We start from the raw sequence: 18,772 nt of genomic DNA on the forward strand, positions 1-18,772 counted from the left end.
ATCCTACAGTATTATTAATTTACAAATTTTTTACGTACAATGTAATATAAAGTTTAATAATAAAAAATGTCATAGTGTTTATTATTATTCGCAGATATATTAATTAAACATACAAGTGATTGAATGTATATAAAACGATCAAAACGATTGGAAGACAAAAGTTGAAACTAATTTTAAGTTTTATGGATAATTCTTTAATTTGATTCTAATTTTTTCATATGATAATTTCGCAATATTTAGCTATCAAAAAATTTGTAAAGAAAAGTCAAGTGTAGCATTTTATATAAATTGATATACGTGAACATTTTTATATACTTTTCTGCGCGTATTATATGTATTAGCCTCGATCTCTGTATATGATATTTAACCTGTTCGGTATGAACGTCGAATTATAAAGTCGACAGAGTCACGAAAAGCATACTATTTGTCTCGGCTATCAAATAATATGCATACTATGCGTCGTATCAACAGGTCAATTACATAAAACAATTATGCTAAAACTGTCGATTAAGATTTCGATAATTTCAAATTAAAGTTGTCAATAGAATTATTTCAATTTTTATATAAAGGGCGATCGCCGATCAATCAAATTTCCATGATTTAAACTTTAATTATATTAAATGTTGTAAACGGCTTTGGGCCATTTACATGTATTTACATCATAATTATCATGTCCAATTTCCTTCTCATCCATATGTGAATTTACCTTGTCGCAATGATATTATACCGTATTCTTGGCAGTTATGACGATTTAGCAAAGAGAGAAACAACATTTGAAGCGACAAATGAGCGCAGATTTTTCATACAAATTCGACACGTTTCTATTTCAAATAGGATTATTTTTAATTGTAAATGAAAGTTTACAAAATTAATTTTAACGAATTCACAGTCATAATTCATGCAAAATAGTATGAATGATGAACTGAATAAATAAATTGCACAGTCAATACATTATTAATTATAAAAGTATTAAATGTACAAACTATATAATCAAGTATCGCTAATTAAATAATTACATAAGACAACACTATACCCTCAATTAATCATCAAAGTTCCAAATTATATAAGAACACGGATCAACTTTGTAGAAGAAATGAAATTTGGAATGAGACGAGATATTTTTTAAACGTAGACCTTTTAAAGAGTCGCCTGACCAGGACTAATCAAGTCAGTATTTTCAACGCGAGCTTGGCGTAACCAATCCCTGAGGTTTCTGGACCTTTCCATCAAATTCGAGGCATTCCTCTCGACTGTACCAACGCTGGTGCTAAAGCCGCTATTAGGGCCATACTGAGCGATAATATTTTGAGTTGTAGTAATAGGAGGCTGTGCAGCAGTTAATTGAGATAGGATGTTAGATTGTATATTGGGCGTACCAAAGGCACCTAAAAAAGGAAAAAAAATAAAAGTTGCTCATATTTGCATTTCCTTGTAGATAAAAACAATTTTTATATTAAAATAATCTTTTTGCATGTGTGAAAATTTGATTTAAATCCTATTGACGTGATTCGATGTGAAAAATTTAATAAAATAATTATTGTATAATACTAACAAATACTACATTAAAATACATATCCAATGATATTGTATATTTATAGGAGCGCAATATTAATTAATTTCAATTTGGTATTTCAAGAGTGACTCATAATAATCCCGCTTTAATTTTTAATGTACAAATTATAAATTCCTTTTCTTTACCTTGCATGCTGTTAGGCTGCGTGGTGAGATGATGAAACCGCAACCAACGCAAATAAGAGTACATAAGTGACGGTGTTGGAGGTATACTACTGTCTTGACGTTTATTCAAAACATCCCAAATTTCTCGTATTTCTGAGTTTAAATTCTCTAAACTCGCAATAATTTCAGTAGATTCTTGGTAATGATCTGGCTTATCTAGATTTCCAACAACAGACTATACAATGTAAAATGCAAATTTATGTTGTCAATTATATAGCGGGTATGTATTTTATTGCATGATTGTATAATTTATCTCTTCTGATATATCTTTGTAAAATGAGATATACAATTGTTTCTTTAATAAAACTGATGATAATTTATAAAATAACTACTAGATACACAGAAGTGACTACGTAAAAAGCAAATTTATCTTCTTTTTACTTTTAGCAAATAATTAAACTATAGTAAGAATTGACAAAAGAATGGAAATAATGATAAAATTTTATTAATGCATCAAATTATAAAGGCTACAAATTAGAGTGTAAAACAAAATAATTGTCATTTATTATTAACATTACGAAACAATACAAAGAATAATTCTGAAATTTCTTTTTATCTGCAACTCACCTATAAAAGTATCAGTTACTAAATCAGTCGAGCTGAAACCGCTGCTGGCACTCGACATGTCGCTTAGCTCCTCATTTTTAGCTTCGTTTTCATTTCGCTTGTCGTTTGCCACTCGTTCCAGAGATTGTTCAAGGTGTCTTAGATGAATGATTTTTTCACCTAAAAGACTTTTGGTGCGATGCAAGCTCACCTCCATATCAGAAAGCTCGCGTTCCTCCTGAATAAAGATGGCTATTTAAAACCCATTTTTTTTTTAATTTTTGATAAAAGTACCATTAAAAATATCTCTCTACAGACGTATTTTCTTATTCGTTATTGAAAAGGATAGAGATACGTAGAATCATGAGCTTATCTTGCATATTTTATTTAAAATAAAATGATAATTTAAAAATGCACATTAAAAGAGATTAAGATTAAGGTTTATTATATGCAGAACTATATTAAAAGGCCTTCTGTAATAAACTATCATTTTTGTTTTGTAATCGATAATAGTAATACCTGCACCAGTTGTTCTAGAGTGGCTCTTCCGCTCCGTTGTTTCCAAGCTCTTTGCCTACCCTGAAAGGCACTTTTTTGTTGTCTCAGCGCCTCGCAAGCTCTCCTCACCGAATCCTTCTCCACATGCATCCGATGTCGGAAGAATTCTAGCTCCGAGGAGGCATTCGCCGGCGCTGCAAAGGGAAATACTATTGCTTTCAATTAAAATCATACTTCATATTAAGTATCTAAGTGTAAGGCTTAAATGTTTAAAACTTGATATCGAGATGAAAAAGATGGCAGGAAAATGGATTTATGAAAATAGCGTGCAAAAGCAAAAGAAAAACTGATGGTGCACTTACGAGCCAGTTTACATAAACCGTTAACCAAAGTAAAGTGTATATAATCCTACAAAAAAAGAGAAATAATATAAGATTCAATTGAAATTATGCTGCATCGATTGAAATAATAGAGTAATGGGTACACAAATAATAATATATAACAAGTTTAACTTAAGGGGGGAACCTGGTTTAGGACACTGAAAAAGATAAATGATTTTCGCGAATTTTTTTAACATAGGAAAATAAAGTCGATCTTTCCAAAACTGTAAGGATACTTTACTGGATACTTATAGTATACAAAAAAATTTTTAATTAAAAAAGTTTAAGATAATAATGTCACGATAAATAGGTGATTAAAACGCCTCGCTATACTGGAGTTACAAATTGGCGTGCAAAATAGAAAAAAAACTATGTGACGTATCGACTTCATTCAAAGTTCTTTATTTAAATTATTGTCAACCATTCTAAATGAATTAAAAACATGTTTAAAAAAGTTAATCTAAACAATTTTTACTGCATAAAGAAAGTGAAACTTTATTTTCAAAATTGTCATTTTTTCTTTAAAGTCCTAAAAGTTTTACAATTTTACACTTTTTAAACATGTTTTTAGTTTATTTAGGATGATTGATAATAATTTAAATAAAGAACTTTGAATAAAGTCGATACGTTAAATAGATTTTTTTCTATTTTGCACGTCAATTTGTAACTCCCGTAGCGAAGCGTTGTAAACACTTATTTATTGTGACGTTATTATCCTAAATTTTTTTAATTAAAAACATTTTTTTGTGTACTATAAGTATCCAGTAAAGTATCCTTACAGTTTTGAAAAGATTGACTTTACTTTTCTTTGTTTAAAAAATTCGCGAAAATCATCTATTTTTCAGCGTCCTAAACTAGGTTTCCCCCTTAAGAAAATTATATTTGACGAATTATTTACACATTTGTAGAATCAAGATATGTAATTGATAATAACGATTATATGCCGTGCCAGAAAATAAAATAAATATGTAATTAATTAGAGTAGTAATTTTATCTTGTGTGAATTATTTGGTGATGTATCTTAATAGAAACAGAAAAGTGTGATCAAAGAAGAATATTATAATAAAGCTAATTTGCAAAAAGTATACATATACATACAAAAGTACGCTTATTTACAATTGTCAAATACACATATAAATATTTAACATCTTATTGATTATTTACGTAATCTTTTCTAAAATATCGCAATATAATGTAGAAAAGTATTAATTACATATATATATTTTTTAATTCGAGGTAACGTTATTATTTACTCTAATAAAATGTAAAACTATCTACGAGATATTCTAAAGTAAAATTGTTTATTTTATAACTGAAATTAAACCACTTCTTTTTCTAATTGTACACTAACATATTTTTTATTGTATAAGCTTTTATATTCGTATAAAAAATTAAAAAAGGATAAAAAGCGTTCAAAAAATAAAATTACGGATGGAGTTACATATATCAAACAACTCCTTAAACAATGTAAATAATATTTTTAAACTGATCCGATCTGATTTATTTTATATAAATCTAAATTTCTACGGATTCAAAGATAATTTATATTCCCATAGAAAAAAAAAGGAAGGTATCCCCCTGAATAATATAACGCGCGAGATAAATTTAAAACAATCACCTTTATCTTGAAAAGGATATCGCACTGTATAGGCCGTTTCATTGCTCGGTAATTGGTCACCGAGATCTTCCAGCTTCTTCAGCTGTTTCCTAATATTCTCCACTGGATTCTCCACATTGTTATTACTACTACTCGAGCGTCCTGCGCTCGAAGCTTTTTTATTGAAACTCTTCTTTTTCTTCGTTACCACGTTAGTGTTCGTCTCGCTGGCGGTGGTAGTATCGTCGGACTCAAATTTTGCTGCACTTTTCAAGCCAGCAACGGCGGATGCGTGTTTCTGAAACCCCGCGGCCGTTTTCTGGCTCCTCAAATCTTCTGGATCGTTTTGCTCTTCGACTTGCTCGCTCGCGCTCTGGCCGTCCTGCGATTTCGCGTTTGTTACTGGGCTCGAACGCGCGTTCTTCAGCGGAGTACTGCGAGCACGATTTAAGGCCTATAGCCAGACATTAGGGCGAATCGTATGAACATGACCAAGTACCTTCACAGTTCGATCGTATTTTTAACAAGGACATATGCGTTGCTCATTGCCCGAATAAAGATTTATATACGACGATACAGACTGCGAAGGTACTAAAATGAAGGTATATTAATGTGATATCGAAAATGAACGTGCAACATTGGTGTTTTGACATAGAAACTAGCGAGAATATATTTATTAATTATTACGATTTTCCTAAATACATAAATTAATTAGCCTTAATCATCGAATTGATTTATGAATACAGGGCTCCATTTAAAACCGATTATTCCTACTTCCTGTTGGATGGTAGAATATCTATTTATTTATTTATTTATTTTAAAATGTTTAAACAAAGATCACAAGAAAGAATTTTGTTGCTATTGTTAATAATTCCAGAAAAAACAACACAAAGGTAACATAAAGCAGAGTATAATTATAAAATAGATATGTATATCATTATTATCAAGTTTCATCTCTTTATCTATCAAATCGTTCAGTCACATTGTGATTAACATAAAAGAGAAAATCATCAATATGAAGAATGAGAAGAAAACTTTTACAAGCTAATTACTATATCTCGCTAATTACTATAAAAACCATCAAGTGATTATATAAAAGGCAGAAAATATTAATGAGATGTAACATGAAATGGCATGCTTGTGCTGTACGCCGAGCGTGCTTATATTAACAAGAATTATAAAAGTTGACTACTGTACATTGTTATCGTTAACAATAATATCATTTGTTATTATCAAATGTATACCTGCTGAAATAAACCAGTTAAAGTAAGAAATAATCACTATTTAATTCCACGGATTTTTATTCAAAAGATTATAATTACAGAATAGACGTCATTATTCAAGTTTCTTCTTTTTATCTATCAAGTCTACTTTAGTCATTAACGTAAAAGAGAAAATTGCATGAAGAGTGAGAAGAAAGTCTTTAAATAATATTATTAGTGCTAAACTTCTTTTCTACTATGCTTCTCACACTAGCTTATTTCAACATGTAAAAATGTTCAATGTACATCAAGTTATGAGTCTCGACGCCGCTTGTATTGAAAAAACTCACTTTTGTTCCGACGAATCGGTCTTGTCCGTCCTCGTTCTAGTGGATGTCGATCTTTCGGTTTCCGAGGCCGTGGTATATCCTTCCTTTCTTCTGCTTCTTCTTTCGACTGCAAGACGAACTTCGTTCTTCAGCTTCATATACTTCTCCTTAAGCGCCGTATACTTATCCTGCAGTAACCGTTTTTCGCAACGCATCTTTTCAAAGTCGATGCTTTCTTGTTGAAGAGCCCGCTCGGTCTGTTTTCTCGTCTCCTTCTCGGCGTCACGTGCAAAATCTGCGCGGATTTCCTCTAGTCGCTCTTTATACATCTTACGAGCGAGAGCTTCCTAAAATCGGATATATTAATTATGGATTAATTATATTCAAATATTTTCAGCAAATAATTATCTTCAAGTATTTTCTCGATTACAAGTAATCGAAATCTCCTTTGAAGAATGCAAATTTTTATGCAAAATATATATATATGTGTGTGTGTGTGTGTGTGTGTGTGTGTGTGTGTGTGTGTGTGTAATTATTTTTTTAGATTATTTTACGATATATTTCAAAATTATATGCTTAACAAGATCAAAGAAAGATTATTTATTATTATTAAAATCTTTATAATAATAAATTATTCTCGAAAATAGACACACACACACACACACACACACACACACACACACACACACACACACACACACACGCATACACATTGACCATTAATAGATTAACTATTACACATTTAATATAAACAGGTATATGTAGGTATGTATTCAGTAAGCAAAAAACACCAGATCGACTTTTTAAAATATTGAATTTTATCAACGTTCTTATATAATATTTTATAAATGTTTTTAAACTATTATCCAATAAATATATTTCCAAATATTTAAAAAATGTTTTAATTTTATTATTCTGAAATTATATATTGCTGATAATAATATTTTTTTTTACTGAAATATTAAATACTTACATCCATTCTAAAGTCGCGAAGAATTTCGGCTAGGCACTGCTCATGATCTTCGGTGAATTTAGTGATCTTTTCTCGTTGTTGTACCCTTAATTCGTTTCTTAAATCTTCCAATTCTTTTTCCAGTTCTTTCTTTAAAGTTTCGATCCTTTCGGTATGCTGCTTCCTCAGTTCATATTCTTTCAGCTTTGCGAGCTTTTCCTCGCCTAGGTTACGTTCGTGCTCATTCTCCAGCTTGCCCATCTCCTGACTCCTTAATTTTAGAAGTTCTCTTTTCCTCTCGTCGAGTTCTGTCTTTAGATTGGTCAATATCTCTTGTCTCTCTTTTTCATAGCAGACCTCTAGTTCCGTGCGGACTTTTTTCAAATTTTCCATTCTAGCTTGATCCATTTCAGTAATTAATAATTGTATCTCCTGCTCTTCCTATGAAAAAATGTGTAATAGATTTTTAACGAGTAAAAGTTCACGTTAAATTAACAAAAAAATATTTTTAGATAATTCAGTTGAAAATATATTTGTAATATTGTTTTAAGATATGAAATAATATAATATTTAATATATAATTGTGTTATCGTCAAGTGTATTTGTTCTTTATTAAAAATAAATTTTTATAACAAAATTAAAATGAAAAAACAATGTACAATAGATTTTAAGAAATTAACAACCAGAAAGCGCGATAGTTGTATCTTTTTCCAGATAAGTTTTACAATTTATAATATTTACATGATATGATAACATTACACCCCTGATGACATTAAAATAAAATAGAAATACCTTTTTTGCCATTTCCTGTTTTATTTCTTCTAATTTTTTATCCAAAAATTGTTGTATTAAAATCTTCTGTCGCATAAAATTTTCCTCTAACTCCTTTTTTCTTTCCTGCAGCTTAATGTCGAGTTCAATTCTGAAGGCTTCAATTTCTTCCTCATGTTCTCTATTCATTTTCACCTTCATATCGTCAATACTTCGAGAGTATTCTAATTTGGGTCGGACAAATCGCTCCTTCTGCGCGTAATTTTGATTGAACCTCGATATATCAGATGACTCATCGTCCTCGAGTTGTCGATTTGACAAGCGATTTGTCGCGTGTCTTGCTTTTTCAATAATTAATTTTGTTTTGCGCATCTCATCGGAATCACTGCTTTTCGCAGTGCTACAATCTGTTTCGCTTTTTGACACTATGTCAATGTTTTTCACTTTTTCACCTAATTTATTAGGTAGATAATCAAAACTATTGTCCCTTTCTAGAGTATTCTTCATCATCATTTGACTACGATGTTCATTTTCCGAAACGTTTTGCACGAGAAATCTCTTGCCAACTATTTTCACATCTTTTGATATGGATTCGATGTTCTCTACAGGCAAATGTTCTCTGTCGATTTCTGAATCCATTTTATTCTGATCTTTCTCATTAGAATAGTCGTTTTTATCATCGTTGTCCTCAAAATTTTCCGAGGTTGATTTCCACGGAGATAGTATGGAACCAGTAATTTTATCGCTGATCACAGCTGATATCCGTAGATTCTTATCTTCAGATTCGGAATCCCAGTCATCCTCGGACTCGGAATACGTGAAATTAATGTTGAATTCCTTTTCTAAGTCAAAACGCACGCTTTTGCGTTCCTCGTCCAATGGTCGATCGTCTGCCGACAATTAAAAAAATAAAAGTCAGATTATAATGATGAAATTGTTTTAATAAATACTAAAAAATCCAGATGTGAAAAATACTTAAGATTTTTATTCATACACCGCGGAAAGAACACTTTTGCTGAATCCAGATCTGAAAATAATTTTTGCTCAATAATCAAAATAATTTGGTACGAAAGTCAAAATGATTGCTAGAATATCAAAACGTTTTATAGCAATGCTTATCAGTTTTAACATTTCAACAAATTATTTTGATGATTCAACAAGAAATTATTTTCAGATTTGTATTTAGCTAAATTTTTAGACCTTTCAACAAAATCGTTCTTTCCGTATAGATACTTAAATTATTGCGTCTACTTATCGTGAAACATAAATATCTTTGTTTTCTTTTAAATATATAGTTTTATTTTTTACTTTCTTAAGTATCGTATAGATTACGTTGGATAAAGTCACCTCATAAATGATCGGAATAAGTGTCTATACAGATGAAAAAATATCCTGAATCTTATCTTACCATCTTCAAGTTGCTTTTCCCTCAAAATGGATTTGGGCCTGTCACCAATCATGTTGTTGGTTTCGTCGGAAATTGTCAATGCTCGGAAGTCTTCCAGCTTGCCGCCATCATGGCTAGGTGTGGTATCTCTACTCCTATTGCTTTTTAGAAACATCGAGCCACCACCGCTAAGAGTCAACTCCTTTTGTTGACTCAACTGACTTGGATGTTTCTCTTTGTCGAATTTCTCGAGTTTCTCCGGTTTGGCTAATGTGCTGGCGCTGAGTTTGTCGATGTCGATTATGTTCTCTTCCGAACTGAATTTGCTGGAGAGCTGTTCCCAATCTTTCTCATGCCACGGACTTAGCGACTCAGATCTCTTCAGTACTTCCTTCAAATCAAGCTCTTTCTTCGCCGATGTTGCTGTTGCGTTTGTTGCGCTTGTCGCAGTCGTATCCCTTGTCTCGAGCAACTTAGGGCATTCGTAAAATTTCGGGTCTTGAAACTTTAAGTTCGTATAATCCCTCGCGGCTCGGTCGCTCGACAAGGATATTACATTGTCGGATTTCGAATCACTTTCTCTCCTCGACTGAAGCCTATCAAAGGAGGAAGGAGGATCCTTCTTACGTGAACTGTCGATTTTCTCGACTTTCCGTAAGGGTGCCAGTTTCATGGGAATTTTAGTACCTGCCATGCTAGGTTTCGCATAAACAGTTTCTTTAATACTTTCTTTTGGAATAATAGTTTCCTTCGGTAAAGTTGCGTCCTCGTGAGACTCAAGATCTTTTGCTGTAGTCTTCGAATCTTCTTCTGCAACATTTAAAAAAATAATTCTTTCTCTTTCTTTCTGTTATTTCTATTGTTACATTTTTTGTAATATCTGATGGAATTTTTTTTACGACTAAATATGCTACTAATACTAATAAATATAATTTAATGTAAAAATTAATCCCTTTGAGGCAAACATAAATGTAATCAGAGATAAGTGGAATTGCAAAGCGTATGCAAGGTTTTACGTATAAAAACAAAAAACTTTTTTTGTTTATTAAAGAATAAAATTGCTGAAGCATAAAAAAATAAGATTATTTATGTACAAAATAAGAGAAAATAATTTGTCATAGTTTTTATTTTACAATTGTAAACGAAGAATATCAAAAATTAAAATTACAAGTAGCGAGGAAATTGCTGTCCTTTTTTTCTGCGGAGTTTATTAATTTTCAATTAAAGTTTTATGAGCAGAAATTGAAGAAAAATTGTGTCTCCGCGATGAGAGCGTTCGATTACATAAACATGATTATTGCAAAAAGTGAGGAGCGACTGTAAGTGTTCGAAGTCAGTAATATTCAAGGTCTTGAAGTTGTTAGTCATTTACGTAACATTTATGAAGTGCATAGTATCCGTTCGTTAGTTCGAGCGAGTTGATTCAACCGATTCAGGAAACTGATATAGATAATAGTAGGTACTATTATAATTATTTTAAGAACATAAGTATATTAAAGTTCTTTTTTTACTTTAAATGCGATTATTAAACTAAACAATTAGTTAAATATAAATATCATTTTAACTTTTATTCCCCTCTCTTTTTTGAATATTTTAATCTTACTTCACACTGTTCTGACAAATATTAATATATTACTTTTTATGTAATTGCAGTTTATATAACTGCAATTATATGTAACTGTAAACTACATCTAATAATCTATTTATTTAGTAAGCGTATAATCGAAGTGTTCTTGAAAAAAATATATATGTGTATATACACATTTTTTTCAAGAACATATATATACATATAGGTAGAATTTTTAATATACAAAATATATTTTTTTTTTTCATAAAAAGACTAAATATGACATATTTATTAAATCGAAAATTTTTTCAGTAACATTTTATATAAGTTGAGAAGTAGCATATTAAATTCTTGTTAACGGCGGAATGATATCCATGGCCGATACGCTATAGAAAGATCTAAAAATATGATATTTTTCGTAATTTTGACGCAAAGCCAAAGCATGGCACTGCCAAGTTGCATGATTTTACTGATTATTGTGAAGCGCGGACGACGATGCACGTCAGTGTTGAGTATTACATGAGCGTATAGTATACGTGCGATTAACACCGACTTGTAGATTAAATTACTTATAACTTTCTGGGAATTGAAATAGGCATACAACAAAAGTAGCTTGCGAAAAATATCATTACATTAATTGAAATAACTGTCGAGGCAAAAACACAATTTTTCTAAATCGTTTAAATTAAAAAGTATAAGATACATTCTTTATAAATAACAAATTTAATATTATATTTAGTTCTTTTCCTGAATTTTAAATGTAATATATTGTAATTTTATATAAAAAACTAATCTTTAATTGTTCTTTTAGAAATAAATAACAAAAGATCTCTTTTACTTTCAATATTCTAATTTGTATATTGTCTGACATCCATTAAGACGTCATAATTTAAAAGAAGAAGAATAATTTAAAAGTGCAAGCGCAAAGCTGTATAGCTTATATAAGATATATAAAATAAGTATAAGATATATAAAAAGATATGATTTACTGTCATAATTTTGAAATAAGATATTTACAGAACAAACGTAAAGTATTATGATACGCATACCAAGACTCAGTTGCCTTTTGTTCCCAGCTCGAGCTTGTTCCACGAGCCCTCTGTAAACTGCGTCTAGGGGATGTTCCCAGGTAGTAGTGCCGGTAGATGCCTGATAATAATACCAGGCACCACTAGCTTCATGGAAGCATGGAGACCATCCCTTAGGTAGGGCTGCCATAAGACCCTCACGGGCCAAGTCCAGAAGGTGTGGTTCCGCATCGGGATCAATTCCCAAACGTTTTGCATAATCCAATAACTCTGGAATTATATTGTTGTCTATTAAATTAATTATTAGTACATCACTATCGTAAGTATAATGCTGATTGTGTCTGTCATACGAGTAATGAGTCAATATTATTATTCGATTAAAGAAAGATTGTAATTAATAATAGTAAGGATGCGCTAAAATGTGTGGCCTAGTTTCATACAGGACATAAAAAATGTAAAAATGTTTTTAAATAGAAATGTGTATTTAAATAAAAATTTTTTTCTTTAATTTGCAAAATAAAACCTTTCATGTATCGCGATGATTCTAATGTACCATTTTAAACACTTTTTTTTATCAATCAATAAAGGGATATAAAATCTTCGATGAATTCGAGTCAATGTTAATTTAATTATTTACGGCATATAGTATTTTTATCCAGTACTGCAGTATGATTTATTAATAATACCCTTGTAAACTTTAATCACTAGAAAGTGGATCCCTGTATCTTATTATATCGAGCATAGGCAAATTGTACAATTCATTGATCACACAGTTAACCAGGTTAAAAGTATTAAAGCGCAAAGTTACCTCTTTTCATGAAAATTGTTGCGATAGTGTAATGCGCTTTTTCGGTCATATTATTCGTTAATAAAACAAAAGTTTTAATACAAGAGCGTATTACCATTTCCCAAAATAGGATAAATATAAAATAATTAAATTTAATATTGGGCTAATATTCGGTATTATTTAATCCGCTTATAATTATCGATGAATTGTAATTAAAAAAAAATTATTTAAATCTTATATACATATTATGAAACAACGTAGATTTAATTCTTTGATTGTTTCTCTTAATTTATCGCAAAATTTATAATTTTTACAAATACTTGCATATATAAAATAAGTATATGCACGTGATACGTGAGAAATAATATAAGCATAAGTTCTAAAATTAAATGTTAATATCTCCTCCGAACTTTTCAATGTCACAAGAAAAATACAAGAAATATTTTTTTTTAAATTAATTTAATGCAAAATCTATTATGCACATTAATTGATCAATTAAGTTTGTTAGCAACAATTAACGAATGATTGCTTTGTTTCTTAATTTTGCCAAACATAAGTGTAGGAAATATTCTTTCCTGTAAGAATTATCCTTTATTGTATTGTATAATATCAATATGTTTTGATATCCAGCAAAAAATTTGATGTTAAAAATAATTAAAAAAGGCAAAATCTATTTTGGAAAATATTATATAAAATTTTTATAAATTCTGTTTGCGTGCAAATGACATATTCCACCTTTTTCATTATGCAGATTGCCACTGATTAATAAACACAGCACCTGAAGTGTTCCTTCATCCGAACTATTTTTTCAATTAAAAGAGTGATGAAAAACTTTGGCAGGGAATAGAAAATAACAGTGGCCCTAGGTCAGTCACCGTGGGGTTATCAATGCAAATTTTCAGTCTGCCGTAAGCAGTTATGAAGAAGTACCACGAATATAAAAGGCCCCAATAAAAAATTCCATCAGTCCAGACGACTGGACAGGTGGCGGTGGCTGCCGTGTGGGGGGCAAGTCGAGCTACCATCTGCCCTTATGCCGTTGGTCAAAGTGTTGGTCCTCATTTTACTAGTTTGATCAATCGTGATTCCAGCTACTGTAATGGGATTCATCTTCGCGAACGGAAGTTTTGGCAGTAAAATTGTTACTCCAAACTCTGTCGACAGTTTGAAAAATTTCGGCTGATGGGTAAGATGGGTTTATACGACTGAAATGTGGCACAAAGACGCTCGAATGGTATGACAAAACTTTCGCCGCACTGCGAATTATTGATTTTCCGGAGCGCGCTGGGAACGGGCTCGGTATTCCCGCCAGGCGTGATGTAAATAAACAAGGAAACTCGCTATATATATATATATATATATATATATAGGTCTCTTTTACACTTTTCTTTGCTTTCAGACTGATTTTAAGTGGCACATTTTTTTAGAAACATCACTTGTTTACATCATTTTACTTTTTACGTGGCTATGAATTTTTTTGATTGCTTCTTATTGTAAGAGAGCATTGACTTACGATGATTTGTACATTAAAATTATGTACAATAAAAAATTAAGGCTAAAATAATTCAGTAAACAATTTCGTTTGAAAATCTTATCAATATTCAGTATCTATTGAGCTAACATGCTGGGCACAATTTTCATGATTGTCGCATAACAAGATATCTAACAATAGAGATACAGTAACATTTTTATGCTTTCAAAAAAAATCTAGATATCGAAATGTGATAAAATGAGAGATGAAGTAAATGGAGAGAGAAGTATGTGTGTAGGATAGGAAAAATGAAATCACTATTGTGGCCTAGATATAGTGATTTCATTGCAGTGAGAAGGATCCAGACTTCGCCTAGTTTGAATCCAAGCGATAATTAATTTTTTTGTGCGCTTTTTGTACACATATATAATGTATACAAGTTTGCCGGTAATATCACGTCGGATCTGATTCATTAGTCAAGTGTACGACGGATTTTCCAATTGTCCGCATGGAAAAGATAATACAGAGCTCTCACCCTTGAGGCAAGAACAAGAGTGTATAGAATTACACAATATTGCAAAGGCATAGGGCGTTATACGGAATGAAACGACGGAACATCGATCAGTTTGGCAATGGACGCCCTACTTCTAGACGAGCGTTGCTCCACAATATATAATCGACGAGTTCAATTCACAGAATCCACCATGGTTGATGCGACGGAGGGAGCAGGAATGGGAGGGAATCTTTGATTATTCCCGCACGTACCTTCGTTCGTCGGGTGAGACGTCTCATCAAAAACCTCCCTGCACACGATCGTAGCAGCGCTGTCTTGGGAAATGCTCATGCTAACGCTGCACCCTGACACTCCGTAAACGTAATGTTCGCATTACGCGATTACGTTTTCCATACCCGTGCGACGAGCGAGAGATCGACGGCGCGTAGAGCCCGACTCATTTTTCCATATTAGCGCGACACGTACGCGCCTTTTGCACTGCGCGAAGCTCGTTCGTCGATGGTCAATGTTGAATTCAGCTTGAACGTAGGCGGTGGTAGCAAAGAGGGAGGAGGTAGGATAGCGAGAGAGAACCGCTGGTTGCGCCCTCCTGTTTGTCAGCTGCGGAATCAGCTGTCTGATAAGAAATACTATCAATGATATAACAATTTTACTCTTATCATCGAGAAACTCGTCAACGTACAAGAGGTATCGTGAGTATGTTAAAACGTACGAAAGAACATTTTTTTTACGGAATTCTTGGAATTGTGTTAAAGATCGATTAAAGAAAGTAAAACTGGTTTTCAAACCTTACCCTTAGCAACCCCTTACGAAGATAATCAATCGTTAAGCTGCAGATAAGTATTTAAAAACATTCTAAACATAATTGTGATCATTTTTATTAATAATTTAATAACAATTTAATAGTGTGTTAAAAACAAATAAAATAATATAAGTAAATATAAAAGAGTAAAATTGAATGTAGTTTTATAAATTGTATAATGTTAAACACGTATGCACAATTTATGGTATTACCTAATATTATATAACAGTAAATACCTAAAGCAGAATGATTTAATTGAATTATATTATAAAACTGGATAAACATTTTGCAAACAAAAAATTTAATAGAATACATCTTTGCTGTAATGGTAACTGTTACATTATCATAATTAGTTTATAATATTTTTAATTCTCTTGTATATATTTACGTGTAATATAAACAGAGAAAATTATTGTTATAGTTATATTTTTGTTTCAAATTTTTTAAAACATTCAATCTACATTGAAACATTTATATCGACTATAGATAACAAAGTTAGTTGATCAAATTGAAGACATATATTGATGATATTTATGAGTAAATGTATGCTTATATAGACATATGTAAGGATTTTTAATTATAATTCTTCAAAAACAGATTTAGATTTAAAATGTTAATAAATACAATTAGTGCACAATGAATGAAAAAGGACTTTACTCTGTTGCATTTAACTTCTTTAGGGTAAGGATATTTTAGGACTCTAATGGTATATCCAGATAAATACAAACAAACATATTAAATAAATGTATAATAAAATATTTATTATTATATAATAATGTAACTTATAATATTTTCTAATACATATTTTACACAATCTGAGCAATTTTATTCTTTAAATTTTTATTTTACTTGTGTGATAGAGAGCTTAATACATTTATAAATAACATTTATTAATATTTATTATCTTCTTATTGTAAGTGTTGTTTAGTGCAATTAATGTTTGAATTAATAAAATTGTAAAATTTACGATCATCTTTTGCATTAATAATAAAATTTTATCGGAGTAATTTTTTTTTTAATAGGCGAACCTTAAACTAGTCTCTTCTTTACTGTCGGCTGGTTAAAATGAAACGCATCGTGATTCATAATCCTAACACATAGAGGAAGCAACTGTACAGTTTTAGTATTCAAATAATACTCGGAAAATATTTTACTCATATGATTTCAGCGATTTCACGTATCATAATAGTATACTCTTCACTCGCTTGGAAAAGTAAGGTTTTTTTAAAAAACTTATTGGACTAAACAAAATAAATATTTATCTTTTAGAAGAAAAAATAATACATGTTATTAGAAAAGTTAAACATGTACCTAAAATGTCCTAAAATATCTTATTAATTTGAATCGCAGTCTTGCTTTAATCGTAATTTGCATTATATTGTACATCTATATATTATCTTAATATTTTTATTAATTATCATCTCTTTATATTATGATATACAGTTTTGTTTAAATAAATTCTATCATTATATTTAAAAAATTTCTTTCCTCGTTAAATCGAAATATCACGTATTCATCACAATTAACTTCGTGATATCCGACCAAACCTTTTAAGACCAAACCTTTCTTAACGAAGAGCGGTTTTTTATGCTTTTCAGACGATCACAATAAAAATAATCAGATGAATATCATTCTTATAGGGGACTCATTACCTGTGCCGTAACCGACATGCATTCATAGAAATGTTCATTAAAATAATAAAAACCTGAACTTCTTATCAGAACAAATGTGGTACCAATTTCGCAACGCCCGCGCCTATAAAAATAATGATCAGATATCGGGCGACTATCGATCAGAGGGACATTTAAATTTTACGCGCCACAGCAAACAATGAGAAGCCACAGATCTGCGATGTTAACGACTATAAAAAATGTTTTGTCGAAAGCAAGACTTAAATGATGATATCTCGCGCCGGCGCAACACATTATTTGCGTTCTATATACAAGATATTTATTTTTCTCAGCTTGTTCTCTATTTTCAATTCTTTTCTGTTAAATTCATTGTTAGAGATATGCAGTATAAAGTCAAAATTTTATCTGAATCTATTATTTTAGCCTCTCCTCACCCTTCTTCGACAAATGCATACGATAAATTGATTCATTTTTTTAAATCTAATCTCCTAAAAGTTGTAATGTATCTTGATTAAAACTTAATTAGAAAATTATTCGGAAGCAACTTGATCGATTTATGTGTATTTTGTTTTGTGTGTAGGTAACGTGATATTTTAATCGTGTTAATTTTTATGTAAGATACACAAACGTTATAATTGTCGAAATATATTTAACCAGAAACTGAATATATTTTGAAAATATTATATATTATAAGATAAGAGAACAATTCTTTTTTATTTTTATAAAAAGAAAGCATTAGAAATTAGATGAAACAGTGAGGTGAATAGTAAAACTTTTTTACGCGTGTGATATGTTGCAACAAAGTCCGTTAGTAGTCGTCATGAGAAACCGTTACAGCTGACGATCAGACACGCTACCAGTAATAATAAATCCTATTGGTTGTTAAGTCCTTGAATTCACATCGAGGGATCCCCTAATTCAACCTAACACCGTTACCTTGTTAAATAAATGTCATACTGCGAAGGGTGGCCAAGGGTTGGATACCGGACCTATAGTAGACCAACCCCTCGAAAATGGGACAACGCCCGCATTGTTCAAAATGGTGGACGTTGACAATACAAATTACATATGAGAGAGAGAGAGAGAGAGAGAGAGACTCTAATAAAGAGTATAAAAAAGTAATGTATGTTTAAAAAGTAAGACAGAAAGAAAACCGACAAAAATATGCTGATAAATCTCAGGCTTGAACTGCATTTATTCCAACTACTTTTTTAAAGATAATTTTATTACATTATTTTAAAGTTTAAAAGACAATAAAATTATGTAAAAAATGCGCATTTATAATTAAGCGATATACCATAAATAATTGACTAACAATAATAATTTTTAAAATAAAATACCTTTTTAAATAAATATATTACCTGTATTTTATTTTTTTTGTTTTATTATAATTATTTTTATTAAATTTATTTTTTAGTATCATCTCCTAGCAATTATTAGAATTATTTATATTTGAACAAATATCTCTACGTGTTATTTATCAGTTTATATACTGTAACACATTAGTACATTGTTATTTCCAATTGTTATCGCATATAATTAGTATATATGTATATATATATATATATATATA

General features: G+C 30.7%; 1 protein-coding gene and 1 long non-coding RNA gene across 4 annotated transcripts; one reads left to right on the forward strand and one right to left on the reverse strand.

The window, feature by feature from the left end:
* Positions 1 to 264: 264 nt before the first annotated feature.
* Positions 265 to 15,297, reverse strand: LOC105462151 (centrosomal protein of 164 kDa). 3 transcript variants are annotated; one of them, XM_011708690.1, is made up of 11 exons: positions 15,018 to 15,297; positions 12,016 to 12,264; positions 9,421 to 10,209; positions 8,034 to 8,902; positions 7,263 to 7,682; positions 6,311 to 6,636; positions 4,780 to 5,192; positions 2,803 to 2,975; positions 2,305 to 2,521; positions 1,699 to 1,893; positions 265 to 1,385 (listed from the first exon to the last, which is right to left on the reverse strand). In XM_011708690.1, exons 1-11 carry the CDS (start codon positions 15,094 to 15,096, stop codon positions 1,138 to 1,140), a joined length of 3,978 nt encoding a protein of 1,325 aa, XP_011706992.1. In that variant the 5' UTR covers positions 15,097 to 15,297; the 3' UTR covers positions 265 to 1,137. The 3 variants fall into 3 exon arrangements, with proteins under 3 accessions (XP_011706992.1, XP_011706986.1, XP_011706999.1); XM_011708684.1 differs by having other exon boundaries at positions 2,803 to 2,990; XM_011708697.1 differs by lacking the exon at positions 265 to 1,385 and having other exon boundaries at positions 1,875 to 1,912; positions 2,803 to 2,990.
* Positions 15,298 to 16,523: 1,226 nt separating this feature from the next.
* On the forward strand, positions 16,524 to 17,743 carry LOC105462143. The gene is made up of 2 exons (XR_976018.1): positions 16,524 to 16,781; positions 17,209 to 17,743. It is a non-coding gene; the product is annotated as an uncharacterized LOC105462143 (long non-coding RNA).
* The last annotated feature ends 1,029 nt before the right edge of the window (positions 17,744 to 18,772 follow it).

This window comes from Wasmannia auropunctata, unplaced genomic scaffold, assembly GCF_000956235.1.
Source record: "Wasmannia auropunctata unplaced genomic scaffold, wasmannia.A_1.0 LD336099.1, whole genome shotgun sequence".
Taxonomy (NCBI): Eukaryota; Metazoa; Arthropoda; class Insecta; order Hymenoptera; family Formicidae; genus Wasmannia; species Wasmannia auropunctata.

Excerpts from the sequence above, each read along its gene's own strand:
- LOC105462151 (XM_011708684.1), bottom strand. The coding sequence starts at position 15,096 with ATGAGCATTTCCCAAGACAGCGCTGCTACGATCGTGTGCAGGGAGGTT. Across the intron at positions 12,265-15,017 it reads GTCTCACCCGACGAACGAAG|AGTTATTGGATTATGCAAAA; the intron begins GTACGTGCGGGA and ends ATATAATTCCAG. Across the intron at positions 1,894-2,304 it reads AGTAACTGATACTTTTATAG|ATAAGCCAGATCATTACCAA; the intron begins GTGAGTTGCAGA and ends TTGGAAATCTAG.